Source organism: Balaenoptera borealis, assembly GCF_965194805.1.
Source record: "Balaenoptera borealis genome assembly, chromosome: 8".
Taxonomy (NCBI): Eukaryota; Metazoa; Chordata; class Mammalia; order Artiodactyla; family Balaenopteridae; genus Balaenoptera; species Balaenoptera borealis.
Window position 1 is genome coordinate 16,451,906 of NC_138865.1, and position 27,264 is coordinate 16,479,169.

The 27,264-nt window shown below is 55.2% G+C and overlaps 1 protein-coding gene across 4 annotated transcripts in view; it reads left to right on the plus strand.

The window, feature by feature from the left end:
• The first annotated feature begins 214 nt into the window (after nucleotides 1-214).
• Nucleotides 215-27,264, plus strand: part of GFRA2 (GDNF family receptor alpha 2) — a 303,828-nt gene continuing 276,778 nt past the window's right edge. For 3 of the 4 annotated variants that reach the window (XR_014248092.1, XR_014248093.1, XM_082404471.1), the window contains exons 1-3: nucleotides 215-978; nucleotides 6,094-6,408; nucleotides 12,962-13,045. Coding sequence is in view for 2 of the 4 variants with exons in the window: in XM_082404471.1 (XP_082260597.1) it covers nucleotides 939-978; nucleotides 6,094-6,408; nucleotides 12,962-13,045 (439 nt within the window). In the remaining 2 variants the exon portion in view is untranslated. The remainder of the gene's footprint in view (nucleotides 979-6,093; nucleotides 6,409-12,961; nucleotides 13,046-27,264) is intronic. The other variant, XM_082404472.1, reaches the window with a different exon arrangement.

The window sequence follows — 27,264 nt, forward strand, 5'->3', positions numbered from 1 at the left end:
ACCGCCTTGTCGCCGCCGCCGCTGCAGTGTCGCTGCTCCGCTGCGCGCCCGCGCCTCGCGCCGCCAGCGCCTGGGAGCCCGAGCGCTGAGCCCCGGGCGGAGGAGAGGGGCGCGGGCGCGAGAGCCCCGGCGAAGGAGCCGCGAAGAGGGAGGGGGGCGGGCGGAGGGAGGAGCAGGGAGAGGGAGAAGGGGGCGGGAGAGGAGAGCGAGGGAGAGCCGGAGAGAGCGGGAGCAAAGAGCGAGAGCCGGGGAGAGGAGAGGGAGGGAGAGGAGAGAGAAAGACACACGCACGCAGAGACACACGGTCACTGGAATTCCATTAGAAAAAAGTGACACGAGCAAGGGTTAGCGGGAGAAGATTTTTTAAAATCTTTCCGTCGTCTTGTGCGAAAGAAGCGACTCCGGTCTCTGGTCCTCGAAGCTCCCGCTGGTTTGTTCCTAGGCGCTTACACCCGTCGGTGGATTTCTTTCTTACTTGCGCTTTATGCTGACCCCCCACCCTCGCCGCTTCCTTCCAGCCCTTCGCTCTCAGATCGCTTCTCCCCCACCTCCCCAGTCCCCTCCGGGGAAGCGCAGGGGAATCGGACCCGTGGGGACTCGCGCCTTCCCGGATGAGCTGAGGGGAGGGCAGACCTGAGGACCGGCTGTCGGCTTGGAAAGCAGATACACATCCGAATACGTGTATATTTGATTTTAGTGGGCAGAGGGGGCGTCGAGAGGCCGCCCACCGCCCTCCATTCCACTACCCCCTCCAGCCAGAGGCGAGAATCGCAGGACTCAGGATCTTCATCGGGTGGACCAGCTGGGATCTCCGCATTGGATTTGGGGCTGATTATCACTGCTTGGCTATTATTATTACTGTTGTTGTTGTTGTTATTTTTTAATCCAAGGGAGAAAGACCAAAAAAAAAAAAAAAAAAACCTGTGGATTTATTTAACATGATCTTGGCAAACGCCTTCTGCCTCTTCTTCTTTTTAGGTGAGTATCTGCGGGTGGCGAGGGCAGCGTGTCCGCCGGAGCCTCGGGGGCTGCGCGGGCCGTGCGTTCGAGCGCTGGCGAGCAGCCGGGAACGCGGGGGGCGAGCGGGGCGCTGGCGGGGGACGGACCGGCGGGGAGAGCGCGCGGCGGGGCGAGCCGGGCCCGGGCGTAGAGGAACCGAGCAGGGCCGGCGGCGAGGATGCGGGCGGAGGGACGGGAGCCGCGGCTGGCTGGTTACGCGGGGGATTGGCAAGGAGACTTATAACACCCAGACCATCCCCGCGCACACGCACGCAGACACACACTCGCTCACTCACACGCAGTGATAGCGCTCATTTCCCTCAAAATAATGGGTTCAAATTGCGGCAACTTAAGAAAAAAAAAAATTCCAACTCTTGATCTGGAAGAGAGAAGGGAGGGGAGAGGCTCAGTGTCGTGGAAAGGAAAATCATGCCAGTCCCACGTTTCCCGGCGGCTCCCTGAGTCGATCGTGGTAGAGGGCATGGGTTTCTCCAGGAGCTCCCGGCTGGACATCTGTGGGGGCAGCCCTGGCAGCCATCCCCCACCCGCCAATCAACCTCTGGAAAATGCACCCCGCTTCCCACTCTCCGAACCCCTTCCTAGGGGCTCCACTCCCTGGAACACTTTTCAAGTTTCTCCCCACCGTTTGCCCTCCCTCCCGCCCAGACCTGAGCCAGGTGGGTGGGCGGGAGTGGAGTGTTTCTAGCCGCTGTTCAGTGCCTTCCCTTTGCCACCTCTGGGGCGGGGGACCCCATAGCTGGTGGGAAGAGATGGGAGGGAGGCCAAAGTTTGCTTCCTTGGGTGAAGAAGGAGAGGGGTGAGGGGAGAATCCTGGACTGAACAAAGACCACTGCTCATTCTGTAAGCCCACTCCCCCAAGGGCAGCGAGCAGGGGCTGCCTGGTGCCCCTGAACCCCGGCAGTCTCTTTCGCACCCCGAATTACCAACCCCTCGTCCCCTTTTTATGCTACACAAGATCTATCTCAGCTGCTTGGGAGACAGGGGTATAGAGGGAGCATTCTTGGGGGTGGAGGTGAGGAAAAGTGGGTGTTTGCAAGGCTGTGTGCTAACCAGGAGCCCCAGGCAAGGCTGCTGCCCCAGTAGGTGCTCCAGAGAGGGAGCAGGCTAACGGTGTGTGTGTGTGTGTGTGTGTGTGTGTGTGTGTGTGTGCTCTGAAGCACACATCTGCTTCATTGTGGGTGCTGCTCCTGCCACCCTGGGCTGCTGTGTAGCCAGCGGTGAGCCAGGTTGCCCAGATGGGTCACGAGGGCACCCTTTCCCTCCTGGAGGAGCGGAGAGGGGAAGGCCTGGGGAGGTAGGTGCAGATCCTGGAAACACTTGCTGGGGGGTGTCTAAGAAGTGTCCTGACTAGGACGGGGGCTTGCAGTCCAGTCGATGTTGGTTGGGGCCTGGGCCCTTTGCCAGTTCCCTCCTCTTCCCCCTCCCACAGGCATGAGATCCCCGGGGGGCCAGGCCCTGCTCTAGGGTGTGGCCTTCACTGTCCGGCCTCCGGCCTCCCCGAGCCAGAGGTGGCTTTTCTCCAGGCAGCTTTCTCGGGGTGGGAGGGGCTGGGACGGTGCTCCTGGCCTACTGTGCTCCTGCAGCCTTTCCCGGCAACGCTCTCTCTCTGAAGGGGCTATTACGAAACCTGACCTTTTCTCCTACTGCTGGTTAAAAAACGCAGCTTTCTGGGGCCAAGAAGAAAAGAAAATTGTATTTCAGGAAAAGCAGCCAGATTGCTTGCTCCTGAGCTGCACACCCCCTGGGCCGGCAGGGCTTCCAGATGTGGGCGCCTTCTGAGGTCTCCGTCCCCCGGTGGAGGAGAGCAGTGCCGGCCCGTCAGTCACCTCCAGGCCCAGCCCCCCCAGGCTGCAGGCAGGCTTGTCCCGGCTGAGGAGCCTGAGGAGAGACTGCTCTCCTGTGCACGTGTAGGGGGCCCGTTCAGAGATGTCCTCCCAGGTGTCTGTGACCCTAGTGTGTGGGGGGTTGAGAGCAGGAGAAGAGCAGGGTGCTGTCGGCATCCTCTTTGGTTACAGCCTTTCAGTTCCCTTCCCATGAGGAGCCCCTTTCCAAAGCTGGGGTGTGGGGTTAACTGAGTGACCACAGGACGTTGAAAGGCTCTGGGTTAGGCCAGTCGAGAACAAGGGCTAGGCTGGTGCTAAGGACATTTCAGCCCCAGGGCCCTTTCCTGGCAAGGAACCCATAGTTGGGAGTTCGTTGGAAATTCCACTTGGGGGAGAGGCTTTTCTGGAGATTGAGAGGTGATGGGCATTTTCAGTGGGGGGTAGAGTGAAGCATGTTCCTAGGAGCAGGGGCCTTCGGTGTGCCCCTCCCAAGGTTCTAGTGAGGTCTGGGGCTGGAGAGGCCTTTCTGGCCCAGCCTGCCTGACCTCCGGTGTTGACAAGCTCAGGGAGAAAATGAGATGGGGGTGGGGATGAGGGCTGGTCAGAGGGCCCACCTCCCACTGGCATTCTAGCTCTTGTGGGGCATTTGATGCCCAAGGGTGGCTGTAGTTCTGTGTGGTCTCTCAGTCCTTCTGTGTCTTTAAAAGCTCTTTTACATGTCTTTGCTTTCCTTGAGGGATCTGAGTTTTCTCCTGATCTAGAATTTGGAAACATCACCAGGATACCTTCCAACCTTTACTCTCCTAGAATTCTTGGCCAAAGGCACCGAGTTGCCATGACTTCTTTCTCTGGCTGGGCTTGATTGGTTCTGGGGGTCATGACTCCGACTAGAAGAGTCAGGGAGCTTGGTCGGAAGATGCACCGGCCCTCCTACAGAGCATCTCCCTGCCTGGGAGCCAGCAGGATGAGGGAAGCCCAGGATTCTATAAGGATCTTCCCTTGGGGCTCTAGACCTCACCTGTAGGGCAGGGAGGAAGTCTCCTTATTGCCCCAGTTCCCTAGGCTAAGGTCCTGACCTTTAAGCCTGGGTAGGATGCCCCTTTCTCATTTTACCTCGGACAGTGCAGCCTCAGGTGACGCCAGCGGGGGAGGGGGGACGCCTGCTGGGCTGCTGGGCTGAGCGGAGTCAGTGGAAGGCCCAGGACTGGGCCGGTCTTGAGGCTCCAGCAGGCTGGCTACCTGGCTGGCTAGGTGGGGCAGCAGGTACCAGTGAGGCTGGGTCAACACAGCTGCTCCTGTGTGGCCCAGATACAGCCGAGTCCCGCTCAGAGACCCAGGAATTTGCTGAAGCCGGGCAGTAAGGCTGCTGCCTGGGCTTGGGCGGAGGACACTTCTCCACCCACACCTGGGCAGATGCCCCACTGTCCATGACCACATTCCATGCTGGTTTCTTCAATGGTCTTGTCTCAGCCTGGCCACAGCCTTCAGCTCCTCCTGTCCTGAAGCAGAGGTGTGGTCAGGAGGAGAAGGGAAGTCTTTTGCTCTGGAATCTGAGGGCTTCTCCAACCCAGGCCCACCCCTTGCTCTCCTAGTGGGGTAGGCCTGGCCCTCCAGGAGCCCATCCCTTGATTCCTTTCCCCTCGGCACTCAGTCGGGAGTGACAGGCTCGCGGTGCAGCACTCTGCCTCTAGGTGTCGCTGTCTCCCTGTGGTAGCTGCCCCCTGAGCAGGGCCTCCTTGGGGAAAGGAGTGGGAAGTGGCGGTTCTGGGTAGAGATGGAGGGGATTCTGTGGGATTGGGGACCGGGGGGTGGGGGGGACTTCTCCCTAGGATCTTTTTATGTTTTTGGGGCAGGATGGAGTGGAGGAAGCCCCCCCAGATCACTCCTCGGGTCCTGGAAAAGCCAGTGTTGGCTTTGGGCCATGGTATGGCTTTTTTGTGGGGCAGGATCTGAGTGAGGGGCTTGGAGAGGACTGGGAGACCGGGAGAATGTCTGTGTCCAGAGGAAGCCGTTTTGGGAGCTTGCTTTTGAAAGGACCAAGCGGCGCTTTCTTTCCCTGCCCTTCCCCTCCGAATCTCCTTACTTGACCTCTTCCCTTCCGAGGACCGTGGGTTTGGACACTTGAGGCCGTGGATGAGGAGGGTGGACTGATTCCTGCTTGTTCATCGTCGGGGAGGTGAGGGGCTGTGTGCGAGGCCAGGGTCAGCTTGCAATTGACTTGTTATTTGGCTTCTGGAAAGAAGAAAAAAAAGGGGAGACAGAGGGGAGAGGGTTTCAAGGGAGGGTGGGGAGGAGAGGAAAGAAAGAGAAAAAGAAATAGGGGAGAGAAAGGGAGAGAGACAGCCCGATGGAGAGGGAGAGAGGGAGGTGTGTCTGGGCGGGAGGTGTGGTGGGATGGAGTTGCTAGGTCTGCAGCATTTTCTTTGGCGGGGCCCGGGGTGGATCTTGTCCGCAGGGTACGTTTTCTGTCTCTGGCTGCACTGTGGGACAGGAAGGTGTGGAGGGCTGAGCCCCCCTGGAGGAGCGCCTCCCTCTGGGCTCAGACCATGGGGTCATGCATGTCTCTCTCTGTCTCCTCGGGAAGTCTGGGGACTCAGAATGGATAGACTGGGGGGTTAGAGGGGTCTTTTCAGCCTGCGTGTGACCTTGACTTGTCATCTCCCTTCCTTGGGCCTCAGTTTCCCCAGGGTAGAATGCAGGGGCTGACTCTGGCCTCTAAGAGGCTGTGAGAGTTAAACCATCTGTTGCTGCTTTCAAGGTTTAGTCTGGTGCCTTGGATGGACCTCTGGCTGGACCCGAGGTTGCTGGGAGGAGGTCTGGGTGCTCTGAAAGTGAGATGCCCCCTCGGCCCACCCCAGGAGGCCCTGCAGCCGCCAGCTCTCTGCTGAGGCTGTGGCATCCTTCTCTGGCTTCCTGGCATCTTAGACTGTCTGTGGTCTTGCTGGGGCCTCTGGCTTTTCTGTGCTCCTGGGCCCAGGGCCACGGAGTGGAACCAGAAGAGAGTCTGGTAGGACCAGGGCAGAGGGCAGCTTTTCTCCTTCGGGTTTGAGGAGAGATGGTGGACTCTTGGGACCCTTTAGCAGCCCTTCCTCCGACCTGCTCTCTGTTGGGGAAGGCAGCCTTGAGTCGGCCTTGCTGTGCCGAGTAGAATGGGTGTGACTTTCCCAGAAGGGCCCAAGCCCCCAGGCCTGCCTCTGGGGTCGGTGACTGCGGCCCTCATTCGTGCTTGTCTTCCCTCCCCACCACCCAGACCAGACCCTCCGCTCTTTGGCCAGCCCTTCCTCCCCGCAGGGCCCCGAGCTCCACGGCTGGCGCCCCCCAGTGGACTGTGTCCGGGCCAATGAGCTGTGCGCGGCCGAATCCAACTGCAGCTCCCGCTACCGCACGCTGCGCCAGTGCCTGGCCGGCCGGGACCGCAACACCATGCTGGCCAACAAGGAGTGCCAGGCGGCCCTGGAGGTGCTGCAGGAGAGCCCGCTGTACGACTGCCGCTGCAAGCGGGGCATGAAGAAGGAGCTGCAGTGCTTGCAGATCTACTGGAGCATCCACCTGGGGCTGACCGAGGGTAAGTCCGCCCGCCTCGCTGGGAGGCACGCTGCGGATGGGGTGGTGGGAGGGCCTCCTGGGGCCCAGGTTCAGCGGGAGGGCCTGGTAACGGGGCAGAGTGGCCACAGCTCTCTCTCTCTCCACCTTCCAGGGAACCTAGAAGCCAGAGGAGGTAGCTGCCCAACCTAGGAGGGCAGCTGTTGTTGGAGAGACAGACGAAGGAGGAGGTGGGGAGGAGAGACGGTGGGGTGGTGGGAGGGGAAGTGAATCAGGGCTGGTTGGATGGCCGTGTGCAGTGGTGACAAGAGAAGGGGAGGCAAGGGTGCCCAGGTGGATGGACAAGTGAGGACAGAGGAGTGAGAAGGGGTAGGCGGCGTGCAGGCGGAGCTGTGAGGTCTGTACGACAGCAAACCAGCCCTTGCCGCTCCCCGCTGCCCCCCTCCTGCCTTCCTGCTCCCAGGAGGCCTGCCCTTCAGGTGGCTTCCTGACCCCGGGCCTGGCCTAGGCACCTTCAACAGAGCTCTGAGCGGCGTGGGGGCAGCGGGTCCCACAGCCCTGGGCAAGCCCGCCTCCAAGGCCCAAGGCAGAACCTGTAAGCCTTTCCCCGGACAGCCACCTCCCCCATTTCCTCCCCGTCCAGACTGGGGTGTGGAGGATTTGCTGGCCACCGGGGTCAGGCATTCACTTATTAATTCAGCAACTGTTTATTGAGGGTTTACTGGCTGCTAGGCCTTGTGGCAACAGTTGAGAACAGCTGAGGCAACCTCTGCCTTTGTGGAGCTCATGCTCGGGGTGGGGGGGGATGCAGAGAAGTTATTTGGTAACAGTTATCTCATTTGGTGATGTGAGTGGAAAGCACTAGGTGCTGCGGCAGCACCAAGCAGGGGCATCAAACCCCTTCTTACAAAATCTAAAGCGCCTTCCTGGAAGAGGCAGCCTCCAAGCTGAGCTTCAAGAATGAGCTGCAGTTACCTGGTGAAGGTGTATGGGGAGAGTATGGGAGGTGGAGGGAGAGCTTGGGCAAAGGCCTGCGGGTAACTCAGGTTAGTGGAACTCGCTTACAGACCTGCAGGTAACTCAGTGTGGTAGTGGCGGGTGGAAGTGGGGATGGGGGAGGAGAGATGGGAGGGGTACGGATCTGGTGGGCAGCACCCCTGGAAGGTTTTACACGATGGATATGTGCTTCAGGACAAAGTTCACGTGGTTCCAATGAAGAGAGTAGATTGGAGAGACTGTTCGGAGGCCACTGCTGTGATACAGGCCAGGAATGATGGCGGCTGAATGAGGACAGTGGCAGAAAAGAAGGATCTAAGAGCTGTCCAGGAGGTAGAATCGACAGGTCCTGGTGAAGGGTCAGAGGAGTCAGGGGGGCCCCCAATTTTCAGTCTTGGGCAGCTGGGTGGATGATGTGGCTGATCACAGTGAAGGTACTGAGTTGGGGGAGGGCTGGGAGATGTGAATTTCTTCTGGGGCGTGTGCCCCTCATCGGCCCCGCCCTACAGACAGCTGGGCACGCAGGGCTGGGGGTCACGTGAGGAAGAGCGACTGGACATAGGGATTTAGAAGTCGCCAGCAGACTGCAGGTGGTAACTGGGGCCAAGGGAGTGGGTGCAGTCACATTGGGAGGAGGTCAGAGACAGAGCCCCCAGGACCATTGCCATTTAAAGATGGGCTGCAAGGATGACTAAGGAGGCTCTGGGGGTGAGGTAGGAGGGACAGTAGGACACCTCGGGAGGGGCTCACTCTCAGAGGAAAGAGGGTCACCAGCCTCTAAGACTTCAGGCCCAGCAGGAGAGGGGTGGAAAGGGTCCCTGATGCCCTTGGGGTGAGCGCCTTAGGTGGCTGCTGGAAGCAGAAGCCTGCTTAAGGGGTGCCTGGGAGCCGGGGAGAGGGGAATGATGACTGTGGCCAACTTCTTGAATTTTGGTGTGAAGATGGGAGAAGAACAAAGGATGACTTTTTGTTTTTTAAAGATGCGAGAGAGTCGAGCAGTTTAAATTCTAAGGTAGGATAGTAGTGATGGAGAGGCTGAGGTGAAGAAGAGAGAGGGGTGCTCTGTGGATCTGTGCCCTTGGGGGTGGGGAGGCGTCAGCCTAGGATCTGAGGGGCAGCACCACCTCCAGCTGCTGGAGGGGGAGGAGGAAACTGGGCCCAGAGGTGGGGCCTGGATATCGAGAGCTTCCTGAGCAGTGGCCCCGAGGGTTCAAATGTGCCCTGAAAATAGGAATAAGCGGACATGGAATTATTAATAGTATTACCACCACTAGTAACAAAGTAATTCCTCATGAATCGGGTGGTCACTTCTTCCATTGCTAGCAATGCTGGAGTCCTAGAACTAGAAGTTAGCAAAGAGAGGGAGCCGGCCACAGAGACGGGCACTCTGTTCTCCGTGAGACAAGGAGCTGTGTCCCCGCCCGCCACACCGCCTGACTCGTGCCCAGAACATTAAAGGCCCCAATTCAGCCAGCTGGGTTGTTTAGGTTTTTGCTTATTTTCCGACAGCCTTCAGTTTCAGCCCGAGGGAGACTGGGCAGAAGGTGGGTGGGCTTGCTGTGGGTGCAGAATGGACAGGAAAGGGATGGAAGAGCTGCCGGCTGGAGAGTTGGGTGGACCGCCTGAGAACCTTCCCATCGGACTGGCTCCGTGGGCGTCACCGCATCAGAGCTCCGGGGACCTTGCTCGGAGCCGGGACGATGAGGCAGTTTGATGACAACAATAGGCATAGTGTGCATTTTACGCTGCCTTCTGCTGTGTCTTCAAGGCCCTTTCAACCCAGGAGGGCCTGACTGTAAACTCTCCCCGTTCCAAGGCTTGAGATGGTTTGTTGGTTCATTTACTCAACAAATATCTGTTAAGCACCTACTGTGTGCTTCAGAGGGTGAAAGCACTGGGGAAGCCGTGGTCCCTGTGCTGGCGTGTACAGGCTGGGGAACCCTTCCCCTGGTCCCACTCTAGAAAGGCAGACCCCTGCTTTTCTCCTTCCTCAGAACCCTGCCCCCCACCCCTTGCAGATTGCACAGTCCCCTCCCCCTGGGTCTTGGGGCCAGAGGTGGTTTCCGTCCAGGGCTGACCAGAGGAACCCAGAGGGCTTTTTTTTTTGTTTTAACATCTTTATTGGAATATAATTGCTTTACAATGGTGTGTTAGTTTCTGCTTTATAACAAAGTGAATCAGCTATACATATACATATATCCCCATATCCCCTCCCTCTTGCGTCTCCCTCCCTCCCACCCTCCCTCTCCCACGCCTCTAGGTGGTCACAAAGCACCGAGCTGACCTCCCTGTGCTATGCGGCTGCTTCCCACTAGCTATCTATTTTACGTTTGGTAGTGTATATATGTCCATGCCACTCTCTCACTTTGTCACAGCTTACCCTTCCCCCTCTCCATATCCTCAAGTCCATTCTCTAGTAGGTCTGTGTCTTTATTCCCATCTTACCACTAGGTTCTTCATGACCTTTTTAACAGCAGGTGGTGTTCCTCTGAGGGACAGGATCTTCCTGAGAGGGGGCTATGGCTATTCCTGGTGTGGGGTGAGTGGTCTCCTGGGGAGGCTACAGGCACACCCTCCCTATTCCTTAAGACTCTTAATAACCTGGCTTGGGCCGGGGTGGGGGGATCACGGAGAGGAGAGACCCATGTGGGTTTGCACTTAGATTCTGGCTTCTCCTGCTGCGATTCCCCGGAGACTCGGCTCCACCTTCTGCCTCTACCTGAGGCTGAGCTCGCTGTGCAGACTGAGGCCCTCAGCGTGTGGGCAGAGCTGGCGGTGGCAGGACTGTGGCCTCTGCCGAGCTCCTAGACAGTCCCAACCGCAAAGGGCCTCGAGATCATTCTGGCGGGGAAGCTGAGATGCAGGGAGGCGAGTCGGGGGCTTCCCAGGGCACACAGCAAGCAGCTGGTGGGACCAGGCCCCCGACTCCTTATCCAGACCCCTTGCCACTGCCCTGGGGGAGAGCTGTGGCCTTGGGCCCGTCTTCCCTTCTGCCGTCACCACCCCCGTAACCACCAGTATTTACACGGTGGGGCTGTCACTGTTGGCTGCACAGGGGACCAGGCTTCTTGCCTTCTCCAAAGGTGATGCTGAAGTTCAGGGTCATCCTGGTCCTGCAGACGTGAAGTGCCAAGGCCTCTCCTACTTGTCGTCTCCCAGGTCGTGGCCCTGGAATCTGACATCCTGGATTTGGCTTCAGTCTGGCTGCCAGGCAGGTCTCGGATTTCCCGCTGGTGAATTCCGCTGCAGGAGCAGGAGATGGAAGTTGAGTTAAATAGGATGGGCTCCTCCCACCCGGTCATGGAAGAGGCTCTTTTCCCCCAGAGATCCATCCCCTGTCCCCTCCTAGTCAATCATACTAACCTATCCATACCCAGGCACGGTGCTATGCCAGATGCTATAGGGACGGACAGACCCTGCTCTGGGGGAGCAACCCAGCCCGCAGAAGATTGCTCTGTGAAAAGTTAAGCAACAGTAGCACTTGTTTAAGAACAATTTGGTTTCAATAACACTTTTTACTTTTGGAGACAGTATTCGTGATGGTTAAGTACTTGGACTCTGGAGCCAACTTCCTGGGTTTGAAACCAGGCTCTGCCACTTACCAGCTGTGTGACCTCGAGCAAGTACCTCAGTGTCTCTGTGCCCCAGTTCCTTATCAGTAAAATAGGGAGAATAATAGTGCCTACCCCCTAGAGAAATTAAGAGGATTAAATGAGTTAGTACATCTAAAGCACTTCTTTTTTTTTTAAATAATAATCTTTTATTTATTTATTTATTTTTATATTTATTTTTGGCTGTGTTGGGTCTTCGTTTCTGTGCGAGGGCTTCCTCTAGTTGCAGCGAGCGGGGGCCACTCTTCATCGCGGTGCGCTGGCCTCTTCACTATCGTGGCCTCTCTTGTTGCGGAGCACAGGCTCCAGATGCGCAGGCTCTGTAGTTGTGGCTCATGGGCCCAGCTGCTCCGCGGCATGTGGAATCCCAGACCAGGGCTCGAACCCGTGTCCCCTGCATTAGTAGGCAGATTCTCAACCACTGCGCCACCCGGGAAGCCCCCTAAAGCACTTCTAATAGTGCTGGCACGAAGGCAGCACAATACAACGTCATCTGTATTACAAAAGTGCTTCCTAAGCTCTTGTGTTGTTTGGCTGCAGCAGATAGCATGGCTGGTCACCCCACCACAGGGAGTTTCTCCAGTGCCGGTGGGTAGAGTGGAGGCTGCTGAGATCGTGCAGGCCTGCGATGACCCTGCGTGCCCCGGGGGTAGGTGGGATTGGAGACAGGCCTGAAGGAAAGAGTAACCTTTGGATTAGGTCCGTTGGCAGGTACCAGTGGGCACCCCCTGTGCGTAAGGTGCCCTGTGTGCTGGGTGTGGCAGGGCCTAAGGTGCTCCTGTGAGGTACAGTGAAGGGCGGGGCCGCTTCTCCAGGGGGCATGCTCTTCCTCCACGTCCTCTGGGGGTCTGTACCCTTCTCTGGGGGGTCTGCCTGGTATAGCAGACAGATGCCTGGTCCGTGGACCAGTGGAGGGCTGGTTAAGCCTTGAGGGCTAGCCTGTGGGTGACTTTGGGGGCCTGGCTGAACGAGCCCCTTGCAAGCAGATTCCAAGGCTCCTCTTCTGGAGGCCGGCTCCCTCCTGCAGGTGGCCCCCAGGGGTGCTGCCCCACATGCTCCTCGTTAGGCGGGGGTACTTGCCCCTGGCGCTGGGCCCCGGGTGGATGGGAAATCAGTGTGTGAGGCTGTGGTCATCACCTGTCTCCCCTGCCCGCTCAACACACACACACACAGTCTGAGTGATTATCCATTGATTTCTCCTCGCCGTCATGTCTCAAGAGGATATTTCCTTTGCTGCCGAGGCATTGGCAGAGGAGGCTGGAGTCCCGCTGAGGTGGTGGTGGGTCTCCAGGGCAGCCTTGTGCCGTTTATCTCCTGTCACTCGCTTGCTTTTCTGTTCCCCGAGCCTCTGGTGCACCCCGGAGCCTGGAGGAGAGGGCTGAGAAGCAGCAGGTGGAGGGGAAGGCGGGTCGGGAGTCGGTCAGACAGGAGCCGCAGTCAGGCCTCCACCCAGCGGACCTTCAGCCAGTCAGATTCTCCTGGTGGCCTGGTGGGAAGCAAAGGGGAAATCCTGTCCCCTTAAGTCTGGGCAGAGCCAGCCTGGTGTGATGGGAGAGAATGCTGGTGTGAGGCTGGAGTCCAGCTCAAGCTCCGCCATGAGTAGCTGTGTGATCTCAGGCAGGTTGCTTCGCCTCTCTGGGCCACCTCAGAGCCCTCCCCTGTGAAATGAGGAAGTTGTACTGAATGACTGTGGAGGGTCCTTTGGCTTCAAATCCTGGGATTTGTACCTGGCCTTCCACAGGGTTCCAGCTCCCCTGTGCCTTCTTTCCAGAAGCATTCGGAAGTCCTTAGAAGAGGCCGGGACATGCAGAGAGGTCACGAGGGAGATGTATTAGGCAGTTCTGACCTGCTCTGGTTGGAGAGAAGTACCTTTCTCATGTGAAATGTGCAGCATTTCATTCCTAACCTGCCCTGTGCAGCACTTTGGGCAGGATGTGAGCCTGGGCCTGACACGGTTCTCTCTTCTAGGTGAGGAGTTTTATGAAGCCTCACCCTACGAGCCAGTGACCGCCCGCCTCTCGGACATCTTCAGGCTTGCTTCAATCTTCTCAGGTGAGTGGGCTCATGCTGGGGCCTCGCCAGACCTACTCCGGCCCCCGTGGTTGGTGGATCGGGCCTTGGGGCTTGGCTCAGGTGTCGGCTCGCCAGCAGGCCCCCGAACGCCTCTGAGCCTTGGGGTCTTCATATGTAAAGAGGGAACCATAACGCCCATCCCCAAGGTTGTGTGTGGCGTAAAGCATTTACAGGAATTGCCTAGAATGAGCTTGCCATGCAGGAGATCTTGAATCTGAAACGTGGTATTGCTCTCCCATTTCGTCACCTGTCCTGCCTGGCTGGGTCCTTTCCAGCTGTTCTACTTTGGGCAAGTTACTCGACCTCTCTGTGCCTCAGTTTCCTCTCTGGTGCAGAGGGGAGAGTACCTACCTCGCTGGATGGTCATGAGGTCAGAGTGAACCAATGGCTGTCCAGGGCTCAGCATGCTGCCGAGTGCATGGGAGCCGTTAGCCGTGGTTGTCGGCGTTCCTATCATCATCGTCCATTCTGCTCTGAAATTCCCCTCTCCCCTGGGGGCTCTGCTTCTTGAATCCCGCTGAGGAGAGCCTCTGCTCTCTGGCCACTCCCGCCTTGGCCTGCCTGGGGAGTGAGAAGGCCCATTTGAGCTCTAGCTTTGCTGGCCGTGGTCTGTGTACAGGAGCCCAGTGAGTTTTTTGGTTCTTTCTTCTTGGCCTTGTTCCCTCCGGCCTTTGGGTGACCCAGGGCAGCCTGCCCCTGCTCGGGCACTAGGGAGGACCTTCCAGTTTTGGGAACTCTTGGGGCTGGGATGAGCTTCCTGGAGTCACCACTGCTGCTTAAAGGGGGCCAGGGTGGGCTTGCTTGCGGGCCCCAGACCTCAGGCTTCAGGCACTTTGTGGCAATATGTAAAATCTTCTGAAGTTTCTTTTGCTCTAAACCAGGGTTTCTCAACAGCAACATTATTGACATTGACCTGGGTAATTCTCTCCGTGGCAGGAGCCGTCCTGTGCAGTGTAAGATGTTTTGCAGCATCCCTGGCCTCTGCCTACTGGGCACTAGTAGCAGTCCCCCAAGCTGTGACAGCCCAGTGTGTCTCCAGACACTGCCAAATGTCCCCTGGGGGCACAGTCGCTGCCAGTTGAGAAGAACTACTCTAGACTGTGAAATGAAAGATTCTCCAGTGAGACCCTAAGCCCTTTCAAATGAAGAACTCTCTAGGACAATGTTTCTCAAACTTTTTCTTTGTTTTCATTGTTGCCCCTCTAAGGAGGAAAGTTAATTCTCTCTAACTAGAGAAATACTATCTTAGTCTGCTTGGGCTGCCATAACAAAATACCTTAGACTGGATGGCTTAAACGACAGAAGTCTATTATCTCACAGTTCTGGAGACTGGAAGTCCAAGATCAAGGTCTGGCAGGTTTGGTTTCTGGTGAGGGCTCTCTTCCTGGTTTGCAGACATCAGCCTTCTCACTGTGTCCTCACAGGGTAGGGGTGGGAATGGGTGGGAAGGAAGTGGGGGATTGGAGTGGGGAGATAGAGAGAAGAGAAAGAAGAGAGAGGAGGGTGGAGAGAGAGAGAGAGAGAGAGAGAGAGAGAGAGAAAGGTCTCTTCCTCTTCTTATAAGGACACTAGTCCTACTGGATTATGGCCCCACCCTTATGACTTCATTTAACCTTAATTACCTCCTAAAAGCCCTGTCTTCAAATACAGTCACATTGGGGGTTTAGGGCTTCAGCATATGAGTTTGGGGAGGGGACACAATTTAGTCCATAGTAAATGCCAAGTATTAAAATTTTGTCAGATAGGGTTGAGTTTTGGAGGGCCACAAACCACTGTAATATCTACTTTTTTTTTGCCTACCCAGGAGCCCATTTTTGCTCCCTTGGGGGTGATACCCTCCTCTCCCACTGAGAAAGCATGCTCTAAGGGATTGAGATAGGATGATACACATGTACTGGTGGGAGAAATCCTGGGCCCCATGGGAAGGGAGGCACTGGCTAAAAGGTGACCATCTGGACATACCTTTGGGCCCTGGTGGTGGGCAGGGTTAGTGGTGGATGGAATGGTGACTTCGAAGATGGTCTGTGCATTGAGTGGCCTGCCCTGGGCTCTCATCATACCCCGAAGCGGGGTGATGGCCGAGGTTCCCATCCTGCCTCTGCCTGTGGCACTGTGATGACTCAGTGATAAGCCTTGCCCATCCCACAGGGCTGAACTGGGTGATTGACTGACTGAGGCCCCTCCTAGCACAGACATTCTGATTCTCACATTTCCTGATTAGTTTTGGGCCACTCCTTTTGAGGCAGTGCTAGGGGGCTCCAGCAGATTGAGGAGATGGTTTGCGCGTGGACGCTGTGTTGGGGAAATCCCAGCGGCCCGACATACCCATTTCCCACCCTACCATGGGCTCAGGTGCTACTGCCTGGACGGGAGCCACTGGCTTTACCTCCAGTGAAGAAATGGCTTTGGCTTGCTCCCTGAAGGTTGAAGGTCAGAGGTCCGCTCAGGCCCCTGCTGCTTCCTGGACTGACACTAAGTATCTTCCTGGCAGAAAATCTTTCCGTAATGGACTTGACACTCTGTGGGACAAGGATGTTGACAAGACAAATGAGGAGATTACTGGTCTGCAGCTCGCTGAATCAGCATCCTTCACCTGCTGCTCAGATGGAACTGGGCCCCACACGACCGTAGATCCCTGGGCCCTGGGGACCACTCCCCACAGTGAGGGCAGGGCTCCCCCTCACTGCCCCTGCTGACCCCGCTCCACCCAGAGCAGCCCTCGAGTTGGTGCACGGGCGGCTCTATCTGGGGAAACTCTGGTACATAGCTGGGTGGGGAGGCCCTGGCCCAGCCACCAAGAAACCAAGTGGGCCGTGGTGGGGAGCACGCAGCAGAAAGAGGGCTGGATGGGGAGCCGGGACCCTGATTCCAGCTCATTCTCTGCCACAGATGAGCTGATGGCCTTGGGCAGGTCACTTCCCTGCTCCAGACCTTACATTTCTTTTCTGAAGAAGGAAGAGGTGAGCTTAGAGCAGCCTTTTCCCCATCGAGGCACACCGACAGCGGCAGTGTTGTTTGGTATCTAGGATGAGCAGAGCCGCTTGGAGCTCAGGTGGTCACAGCCCTTGCCTGCCCTGCGGGCTGAGGGGTCAGTATCTGGGCTCATGTATCACCCGCCTGTGGCTCGCTGCCTGGGAAAGCCTGGTCTGGGGGACCCCAGGTCCAGCACGGATGCTCCAGGATGATAGCAATCCTCCCTGCAGGGTTGTATGGCGTCCCTCCCCACTTCTACACACTTACATGTGGCTGTATGACGTTCCCCCCGCCATCTCTTTGTGGAAAGGCTGTGGTGTGGGCCGTGGAGGCTCCTCTAGGTCGCACTACCCCCAGTCGGGGCCCAGGGACTTGGAGAAGGATGGTCTTGTATCTTTGGGGCCGAGTTGCTACTATCTGAGAATTCGGGGCGTCCTGGAACGTGTGTTCTTCTTTCCCTCTGGCCTGCTCTCTCTGTCGGGCTTCTTCGAAAGCCCAGCTGGGATTCTGTTGGCAAAGAAAGCTGCCGGGGTTCCCCCAACACTCTCTGACGCCGAGGCCCTGGGGGAAGGGCGAGTCCTCCCCTCCTGTCTGCCCAGTTCAGAGACAGGCGCTGGGATCAGTGAATGGGTCTGGGATTCCTGGTGTCCAGTTAATCCCAAGTCCAAGGCCGGGAGGGAAGCAGTCTGGCTCTGCCCTGAACAGTGGGGACAGAGTTGTTGGAGGGATCCAGATGTCCTTCCCTAGCCTTATAGACGGGAAGGGAGATTTCACGGAGAAGAAATGAAGTTTGTAATGAGGTTTGTCCTGTTTCTAGCAATTTAAACTGCCCTTGGAAATGGGAAACGGCGTGTTTCTGGAGGCCTTGTTGGGCCTCTTTGAGCTATAGTGCCTACATTTGTAAAATGAGAAGGGGATGGCTACTGATCTGGTCGATACAGAGGAGTCCGTGAGGATGGATGCAGGCAGAGTGACAGCCGTCCTCTCTGCCGAGGATGCTCCTCTAGAGGGGTCCCTTGGGTGCAGGAGCTGAAGTTGAGAGTCCCTCCCTCCCCAAGCGCCTGTGACCCCGTGAATACTGAGTCCCAGCTGGTCCCATCTGGGGAGGCAGGAGAGGATGGAACAAAGTGGAGAGAGGAGAGAAAGGCCTCTTAGGGAAAGAAGAGATGGTTCAGGCAGAGAGAGATTGTGAGGGGTGATGCGGACAGTGAGGGAAGGGAAATGCTCCATCCACGTGGGGTGAAACCATCAAAGTGAGGCTGAAAGTCCTGGGAGGGCCAGACAGTGGCTTCCCTCACCGCTGGGCTGTGCCTCAGGGACCGGGAGAAGCGGCAGGCAGGTGGTGTGGGCTGGGCTGTCAGCGAGCGCTGCCTCTGCATTTCTGGTGAGGCTGGGGGCCTCCAGGGCCTTGGGCATCCGATGCAGGCATTGGAGATACATGGGTATGGAGCATATTTATGCAAACACGTCTTGTCTTTTCTATAGCTGGAGGGGAACTTGGAGATCATCTAAGTTCACCCCTTACCTGACAAAAAGGGAAACTGAGGCCCCAAGGGAAGGGATGGACTAGACCGGGATTCAGTCCTGCTTCTATCCCTGCCCAGTGCGTAACTCAGGCAGGGGCCTTACCTCTAAGCCCGGGTTTCTTCTTACACAACACGGGGGTGATAGCAAAACTTACCTGCTCGGGTTTTGTAAGGACTAAATGAGAAATTGCAGGTAGATGCCTGCTCCAGTGCCTGACACGTTGCACTAAAACACGTAGCTTCTTAGAACTGACTATGGAGTGATTTCTCCAAAGGCCATTGGCTGGCTGGGGTAGGGCCGGCCTGGAGCCTGCGTCTGGGAGATGGCTGCTTGGCTTTTGGTGACGTGAGGCTGCCTTCCACCCATGCTAGTGCTGGGTGGGGGCTGGAGTGGGAGGTGACGGGGAGATTTGCAGGGGACAGTAGGTCCCTGGGGCTCCTGCTGAGCCTCTGTGGCCTTAGCTGCATTGTGACTGGGTGGGGACACAGGGAGGCTGGCAAGAGGCCTGGGCTCGGGCCTTTTGTGGGGTGGAGGAAGAAGCGATGGGTGGCGACAGCCTCAGTTGGCCGCAAGCCTCTAGGGTGGGCCATCTTGCTTGGATGGAGCCAGGAGAGGCCCGGGGATGTTCTAGTTGGAGGCTCCAGTGGTCCCCTTTTTGGGGGCTCAGGAGAGGAGGGAACCCTACCCCGGCCAAGAAGCCTTGCGGATGGCCCCTGAGGGACACCGCCCTCCCACTCTGTGCCCTTGCACTTGGTTCTTATTACAGCGCTCACCCTCTGATTGTGGGCGTTGGTCTCTGTGTCACTGTACCCACGCCTCTCTCTGTGTTCCCCTGGGTGTCTAGTGCTGTGCTGTGCTCCTGACACCCATCCATGGAGGATCCTGGACCAGAGGGCGGTGGTGGACTTGGAGGCCTGCTGGTCCCAGTTTGAATCCTGGTCCTGCCCTACCCGCTGGTTGACCACAGGGTGGGTCATTTGACTCTGAACCTCATTTTTCTGATCTGTAAAATGGAGCCCTGCAAGGATGGGTGATGACGTGTGCATCCCACAGGGCGCCAGAGCCCAGGAGCACCCTAGGTGGTGGCCACAGGTGACGCTGTCAGGGGCTGGGGGGAGCTAGTGGTTTAGTGTGAGCCCTTGGCACTGCAGAAGGGAGGCTGGCTAAGAGGTCCAGGCAAGTCTGAGGCGTCCCGTGTGGGCCGCCTGTCAGGTGGCCCTGAGGTTTAGAGAAGGAAAGGAAAGCTCACGAGGGCTTCGTGGAAGAGGTGGGGCTGGGGCTGGATCTCCGTGTGGTGCAGACGCTACCTAAGATGCTGCTTTGAAAGGCATCAGACCGTGTCCTTACCGGCTTGTGGGGCAGGCGGACACCACTTAGACGCCCACTGGGTGGTTTGTCAATGGTGGTAGAGTAACCCTGAGAGCTCAAGGGAGGCAGCAGTAGGTGGTGCCTGGGGAAAATCAGCAAAGTCTCGGAAGAGGAGAGAGTGGGATCTGGGAATGACATTCCCGGCCGCATCACAGCATCATGGCTTGGAGGCCCGGCCAGGCTCAGCAGGAACCGCATACCTTCTGGGCCTGGCGGGCTCAGAGGACGGTGACTAGAGACCTTGTGGCAGATGGGAGATTGGCGTCTCTAGGGTCTCCTCCCTTGGGACTCCTGCCCAGGAAGTCTCCGGGACAGAGCTCAGGTGACAGCCTGGCTCTGGGGCTGGGTGTGTGGACAGGGGCTGAGCTGCCCTTGGGTCGGGGAGGAGCTTAGCCCCGGGCTCAAGAGTCAGTCCCCTGTGAAGGTTGCCTGAGTGGCCATGTTTATACATGGGGCTGGGAGAGGGTCGGGCTTGGCTTAACTCCGCTGGATGCCCAGGGAGCCCCCCTCCCTTCCCTGGCTCCGCTGAGGGGCTGCCGAGCCTTTGTGCCCCCAGCCCCTCCTTCCCTGGGGTTGCTGAGCAGAAGATGGCGAGCGAGGTCCAGCAGGTGGGCTGGTGCCTCGCAGAGACCCCACTCCGAGGCGGCCCCGGTGAGGAGGCGGTGAGGCTTTGGGCACAGAGGGCAGGGGAGGAGTGGAGGCAGCAGGCAGCCTGTCTCCCTGCCACCTGCATGGTGGCTCCGGCGATAAACTGCTTATCCTCAGGTTGTCTCCTTGAGCTGAATGCAGAAGCATGTTATTTAAATTTCAAAACCACATTCTTCTTCTAACAGCTGTCAGAGACTCTGAGTGTCAATGAGAATTGGGCCTTAGCTGCAGCTCTGTCACCTCTTACGCCCCCCCCTTTCAGGGAGGAATTGTCTGATGGCCCAGGAGAGGGTGTGGGGCGGGGGGAAGTAGGGAGGGCGGGCCAGGGGACCCGTGACCCTGGCCGCGCTGGTCAGCAGTTGGGACCCACAGGAGGACGCCAGCTGCTCCATCAGGGGCGCCAAGCACTTCCCCTCTTCCCTGTCATTTCCTCTTCTCCGTGCCCCCCCTCCCCGGGCTCCCCCAGCCAGGAGAAGGATTTGCTCGCAGAAGGCGTGAGCAGGGTGTCAGTGGCTTCATGTTTGGTTGTCTTCATGTCCAAGGAAGAAATTGGGATTAAAAAAAACAACAACAACCAGGAGATAACAAAATTTAACCCCAAAGAGAGGCTTTTTAATGGTAGAAGTTCAGGTGCCATGGTTGGGGTGAGGTCTTTGAGGGGGAAAGGTATTTCTGGTTCCCTTCAAATAGCATCTTCTAGGGTCACCTACTTGCTTCCCCTTGGGCGGATAGGCAGGCTCTGCCAGCAGCGGGGGTGTGGGCAGTTCTGGGCTGGGCCTGCCAGCTCTTTCATGGCTCCTGAGGTGGCTCTGCAGGGCTCTGGTCCGCCCTGTCCCGCCCCGGCCCCGCCCCAGGCATGCTCCTCCTGGCTTAGCCAGGAACCATGCTCACCTTATTTATCTGGGTGGAAAGTAGGATTTGAGTAACTGTTCTGGGAATGCTCTTCCCAACCTATCTGTCAACGTGTTCTTTTTTTTTCTGGAACATCTTTATTGGAGTAGAATTGTTTTACAATGGTGTGTTAGTTTCTACTTTATAACAAAGTGAATCAGCGATACATATACACATGTCCCCATATCCCCTCCCTCTTGTGTCTCCCTCCCACCCTCCCTATCCCACCCCTCTAGGTGATCACAAAGCACCGAGCTGATCTCCCTGTGCCATGCGGCTGCTTCCCACTAGCTATCTACTTTACATTTGGTAGTATTTATAAGTCCATGCCACTCTCTCACTTCGTCCCAGTTTACCCTTCCCCCTCCCCGTGTCCTCAAGTCCATTCTCTATGTCTGTGTCTTTATTCCTGTCCTGCCCCTAGGTTCTTCAGAACCAGTTTTTTTTAGATTCCATATATATGTGTTAGCATACGATATTTATTTTTCTCTTTCTGTCAACGTGTTCTTTTAACCCCATGAGTGTGTAGAGAAAGGAACAGATCTGACTGGGGTCGAGTGTATATGTGTGTGTAGTGTGTAGGTGGGGAGTATAAGTGTGTGTGGTACACACATGGGTGGTATGTATGTGTGTGTGTGGTGTGTATGTGGAGTGTTATATGTGTGTGTGGGGTGGTGCGTATGTAGAGTGTTATGTGTGTGTGGGGTGGTGTGTGTGTGGTGTGTGTGCGTGTGTGTGTGTGTGTGTGGTGTGTGTGTCGGGTGATGTGTGTTTATGGGTTTTTGGCAGTGGCCTCCTTCTGCATGTGGAGAGGGAAGGAGGGGAAGGAGGCAGGGATGGAGAGGCCTGAGTGGGAAAGTGGAGTGTGTGTGGCCCTTCCCTCGGGGAACAAGCGCTGCCCTCGGCCTCTTTCTGACCTCTTAGGGAAGCCCTGGGAACAGTGGTCAGGGGTGAATACTGAGGGATGGGAGGCCATCCTTCTCCTGATCAACAAAAATTAGCAGTCTGAACCTTATGTGTGTGTTTCTCGGCTTGCTACAGTCTGGAGGTTATGTCATTGCACTCTGGGCGCTTAGGTACCCTCTCTGCAGAAACGGCGTGTGTGTGAGTCCATCCCTCAGATTCACGAAGCATCCCTTGCATGCCATCCCCTGATCTAGGTGCTGAGGATACCTCAGTGGACAAGACAGAGGAGTCCTGTTGCTCTAGTGGAGCTTACGTTCAATTAGCCCAAGACAGAAAAACCAAGCAAGCCAACAAGTTCTCAAAAATAAAAGGTACGATAGTGATGAATGCTAAGCAAGGATTAAAATAGCATGACGAGCAGAGGTGCCTGGTGGCTATTCTGGATTGGAAATGCCAAAGTGTGACTCCCGGGAAGGATCCAGCCACAGGAAGGCCTGGGAATGGCAGAGGGAACAGCTGGGGAAAGGCCAGGTGGGGATGTGGGTGGTGGAGGGCGGGGCTTAGGGAAGGCCACAGGCTGGGACAGTGTTGAGGTGGAGGTGATGATTTGGGAGGTGACCACAGAGGCAGGCAGGGGCCAGGCCCCTGAGATGCTGCAGGCGAGTTAAGGAGTTTGGGTCTCTTTTTAAGAGTAATGAGAAACGTTTGAGGATTTTAGATACTAGAGTAGCACTGTGTGATCTATGCTTTGGAAAAGATTGCTCTTGTGCTGTGGGGGAGTGGATCAGGGGCCGGGAGAGTGGCTAAGAGCTGTGACAGTGGTCCACATCCTATGACGGCAGGAGAGGAGAGGACGTGAGGAGCTGGGATCTGTTGTGGGGCTGGAGTTAAGGATGACTCTGCTAATTTAGGCTTGAACACAATGGTGCCACTGTTTACTAGGATGGAGAAGATGAGGGAAGGAGCAGGTTGGGGGCGGGAGCTGAGCTCCAGCGTTCTCTTTCAACCACGTGGGTGCTGAGATGCTAGTTAGACCTCCACCTGGAAATGCCAGGTAGGCAGTTGGATGTAAGCCTGGAGCCCTGGGAGGGGTCAGGGTTGATATATAGGTTGAGAATCGTTAGCATACAGATGGTATTTACAGAACCATGAGGTCACCTAGGGAGAGTATAGACAGAGAGGGAGGCTGGGGCTCTTCATGCATAGAGGAAGCGCTAGCAAAGGAGGCTGAGACCAGGGCCAGTGAGGAAAGGGGAGCCAAGTCAGGGGTGGGATGGGAGCTCTGCAGGCAGGGAGGCGGAGTGTGGAGGGGGAGCCCCTGGGCGGGATGCTTGGGAAGAGGAGGAAGGGAGGACGGTGAGCTGGATGGGAGATCATTCTTGAGAGAGGGCAGTGGGGAATGATGGGGTCCATAGATGACAGTGCCAAGGAGGAGTAGGGGAGTGGACTGGTGTCAGGAGTCCCACAGGAGGAGAAATGGCCCAGAAATGACCCTGCGGAGGAAGCAGGACTCCCACCACCTCTGGGCCCGGAGCTGCCCAACGGTCACTGCTTCCAAAATCAGTGTGCTAAATGACCAAATCTCTGATGTTACCAGATTTATGAATCTGCCAAAACTTGCTTCTTCTCATCATTTGTAAAGCTTTTAGAAATTCACATTTGAATGGTTTTCATGGCTTCTGAAGATTCTTGCAAATGGTCTTCATTGCTGTATTTTAAGATATATTCAGTTTTTGGGAATTTAAGCATCAGGAGTTGATGTAGACTTCTTAGAGCAATAAAGTATATTTTGTAATCAGTAAAAAAATTTAGCTTACGATTGGTGCTTCCGGTCCTACCTTCATTCACCGCAAAAAAAAAAAAAAAAAAGGCTGACGAAGGATTAAGGTGGACCACATCAATATGAAATAACTCAATTTTGATTTTTAGTTGTTATAAATTCAGAATTAAAGCTGATAAGCCATTGTGGGAATTGGTATGAGAATGGTAAAAATCTTAAATATTAAAAAAAAGAAAATCACACCAAGACTATATTTAAAAGAACAGATAGCCTTCAAAAGTGGCTAAAAAAGTCCCTTCAAACGTGAAATACTGTAATGAAGTTTTAATTTTTAATTGCTAGAAACACAAAGTCAAGACGAATATGCCTTTTGCAGAACTGGAGAAAATTCTGACAGTGGTTAAAATTTGTCAAAATATAAAATGATATTCAAAAGCAATTGATTTCTTTCGAATGGATTTGCAGTGAATTTGCCATTCATCAAATTGACTTTTGGTGGGTTGGCCTGCTTCCAAAAGTGCAGGGGCCCCGGAGAGCGCTGGGGTGGCCGTGTGCTACATGGGGTGGAGGTGAGGGGAAAGTTCTGACAGAAAGCGGAGGACATTAGGGAGCCTGGGCTAAGACTGCTGGGGCCGGTTTGAGGAGGGCGGGCACCAGAGCAGTGGGGATAAAGGCTGGGAACCCACTGGGTCCATGGGGCTTGAGTGACAGCAGAGCCCTGGCAGGAGGGCATTTTGGGATTGGCCGGTCATCTCTCGGGGAAGTTGAGCTTTCACCTCATGCTGGATGGCGTGGGGCTTCCGGCCACCAGCCACAGCTCCTGGTGGTGCGGGGGCCCAGAAGTGAGGAAGATCTTTGAGGTCCTGCTCTCTTAGACTTCTTGGATAAGCAGAGGGAGCTCTGAAGCCCTTCTCTTGCTCACCGACAGGGAGACTGGGAACCCTTTTGGCTCTTGGTATGTGATGCGCGTGGCTGGAGTGACAGGCACATGGGACAGACCAATTCTAGCAGGGCCGTGTGAAAACGGAGAGTTGGAGGGGAGGGTCTTTCTAGCCAGGGAACACATTCTTTTAAAAAAATTAAAAAAAATTTTTTTTGTACAAATTTTAAAGGTTACTTTCCATTTACAGTTATTACATAATATTGGCTATATTCCCCATGTTGTACAATACATTCTTGAGCCTATCTTATACACAACAGTTTGTACCTCTCACTCCCCTATCCTTCTATTGCCCCTCCCCCCCGTAACCACTAGTTTGTTCTCTATATCTGTGAGTCTGCTTCTTATTTGTTATATTCACTAGTTTGCTCTATTTTTAAGATTCCACATATAAGTGATATTATACAGTGTTTGTCTTTCTCTGTCTGACTTATTTCACTTGGCTTAATGTCCTCCAAGTCCATCCATGTTGCTGCAAATGGCAAAATTTCATTCTTTTTTATGGCTGAGTAGTATTCCATTGTATGTATATGTATATATGTATATATATATATATATATATATATACCACATCTTCTTTAGCCATTCATCTGTCGATGGACACTTAGGTTGCTTATATATCTTGGCAATTATAAACAATGCTGCTATGAACATTGGTGCATATATCTTTTTGAATTAGCGTTTTTACTTTTTTTTGGGGCGTATACCCAGGAGTGGAATTGCTGGATCATATGGTAGTTCTATTTTTAATTTTTTGAGAAACCTCCATACTATTTTCCACAGTGGCTGCACCAATTTACATTCCCACCAACAGCAGGGACCACATTCTTAAATAAGCATTTATTGCACATGTGCTATGGGCTGGAAACTGCTTGTGGCATTTGTGTCCACATTATCCCGTGTAATCTTTAGCGCAGTCCTGTGTGTAGGCAGGGTGGGTGTTGTATCTTCATTTTGCAGACGAGTAAAATGAGGCTGAAAGAGGTTGCGTTACCTGTGCACGCTTGCTCTGCTCGTCAGGGGCCCAGCCGGGTCCTCTAACTCCCCAGACATGGCTGGGAGTCCCTGCTCTTAATCACCAGCACAGCCCCAAGCAGGATGGGCAGGGATGCTTGTGAAGCCTGCAGAGTAAGCCTCAGGCCAAAGGGAAAGTTTCCGTTTGTTAACTTGATTATAATCTCATGTTCACACCGGAATGTAAGCTCTAGGAAGAGAGGAGTTTTGTTAGTTTTGTTCATTTCTCCAGCAGTGTTCCACATGTAGTGGGTGCTCAGTAATTGACTGTTGTAAAAGTTAATGAATATTGAGGGAGAGCTGGTCGTGGGTGGCCCCATAGGGCAAGAAGCGTGGAGGTAATGGTCAGGGTGGCTGCAACCCAGCCGGGAAGATGGGGCCCCCACGTGGAATCTCTTCTTCTTGCCCCTCCCTCCTCCTCCTCACCCCTCCTGCCTTCCAACCAGCCCTGTTTAGAGTTTGTTTAGTCTACATCTCATTGTTGAGTGCCTCTCTGCTCACCCTTGTGCCCCTAATTATCTGGACTCAGTTGACTGTCCTCCTTTTTGAAACTCTTGTCTTGGTTTCCATGACACCAGCATCTCCTGATGGTCCATCACCTCATGGCCCGCTCCTCCCCAATCTCCACTAAATGATGGCACCTGGAGCTCTGTCCTGACCCACTTCCTCTTCTTTATTTTCATCCTCAACCTCGGCTACCTCATGTAGTTATGTGGCTTTAAATAGCCTCCAATGTCAGTCATGCTCAGTTTTATCACTAGCTCAGACCTCTCTTCTGAACTCCAAACTCATTTATCCTCCTGCCTTTCAACATCTCCATGTGGACATCTCATAGGCATCTCAAACTTCAGTTGAAAACATTCTGTTCTGCCCCTCCTTCTTCTCTCTAAGTTTATCCTGTTTCACAAAATGATTCCACCATCCGCTGGGTGCTCAGGCCAAAAACCTAGGCGTTTTCCTTGATTTCTCTCCTTCTTCCCATTCAGTATCCAACCCATCCTGTTGGCTTTATCTCTAAATTATATGCAGAATACGCTCGTTTTTTGACATCTTTGCAGTCACCATTCTCCCCAAGCCTGTTACTGCAACAGCCTGTAACTGGTCTCCTTTATAGCCCCCTCCCCTTCATGTGAACTCGGTCTTCCATCTGTCAGCCAAAGTACATGAGGTCGGGTGACTCCCATCCTTAAAACCCTCTAAGTGCTTTGCATCTTAGAATAAAATCTGAAGTTCTTACCCTGCCCTGCAAGGTCCCACACGATCTCTGCTGACTGTCCCTCTGGTTTCCTCTCCCTCTTACTTTCATTTCGTTTCGGAAACTCCAGCCACTTTCCCTTCCTTTTGCCTGTAAACACACCGAGCTCATGTCTGTCTCAGGACCTCTGTACCTGTTCTTCCTTTTGCTTGGAATTCCCTTACCTTGGATTTTTTTTTGCATGTTTCACTTCTGCCCATCATTCTTTCTCAGCTTGGATGTCACCTCCTAGGACAGGCCCTCCCTCATCCCTCATTCTCTTCTGAATTCCGCTTATTTGATTTTCTTCATAGCGCTTTAAATTGCCTTATTTATTTGTTCGTGTGTTTATTACCAGTCTTCGTCTCACTAGAATAAAAGCCCCTGGAGAGCAGGGACTCTGTCTTTTCAGATCACGGCTGGATTTCTGGGGCATGTGGTCAGCACGTGAAAACAGCTGTTGGCTGACAGCTGTTTGACTGACCGGGATGTGGAGCTGTGCCTTGTGAGCCCTGGTGTGTGTGTGCGTGTTGTGGTGTGCACACGCGCTGTTGAGTTTGCAGGGTGGGACAGGGGAGCTTCCTTATTCCCTCCAGCTCGCAGAGTCCTGCACTGGCGTGTGGGGGGATGGGAGTAGACAGGAGAGTCACAGAACTTCCTAGAAAGTCATATAGTTCAAAACCTGTCATTTTGGGCTTCCCTGGTGGCTCAGTGGTTAAGAATCCACCTGCCAATGCAGGGGACACGGGTTCGAGCCCTGGTCTGGGAGGATCCCACGTGCCGTGGAGCAACTAAGCCCGTGCGCCACAACTACTGAGCCTGTGCTCTAGAGCCCGCAAGCCACAACTACTGAGCCCACGTGCCACAACTACTGAAGCCCGCGTGCCTAGAGCCCGTGCTCCACAACAAGAGAAGCC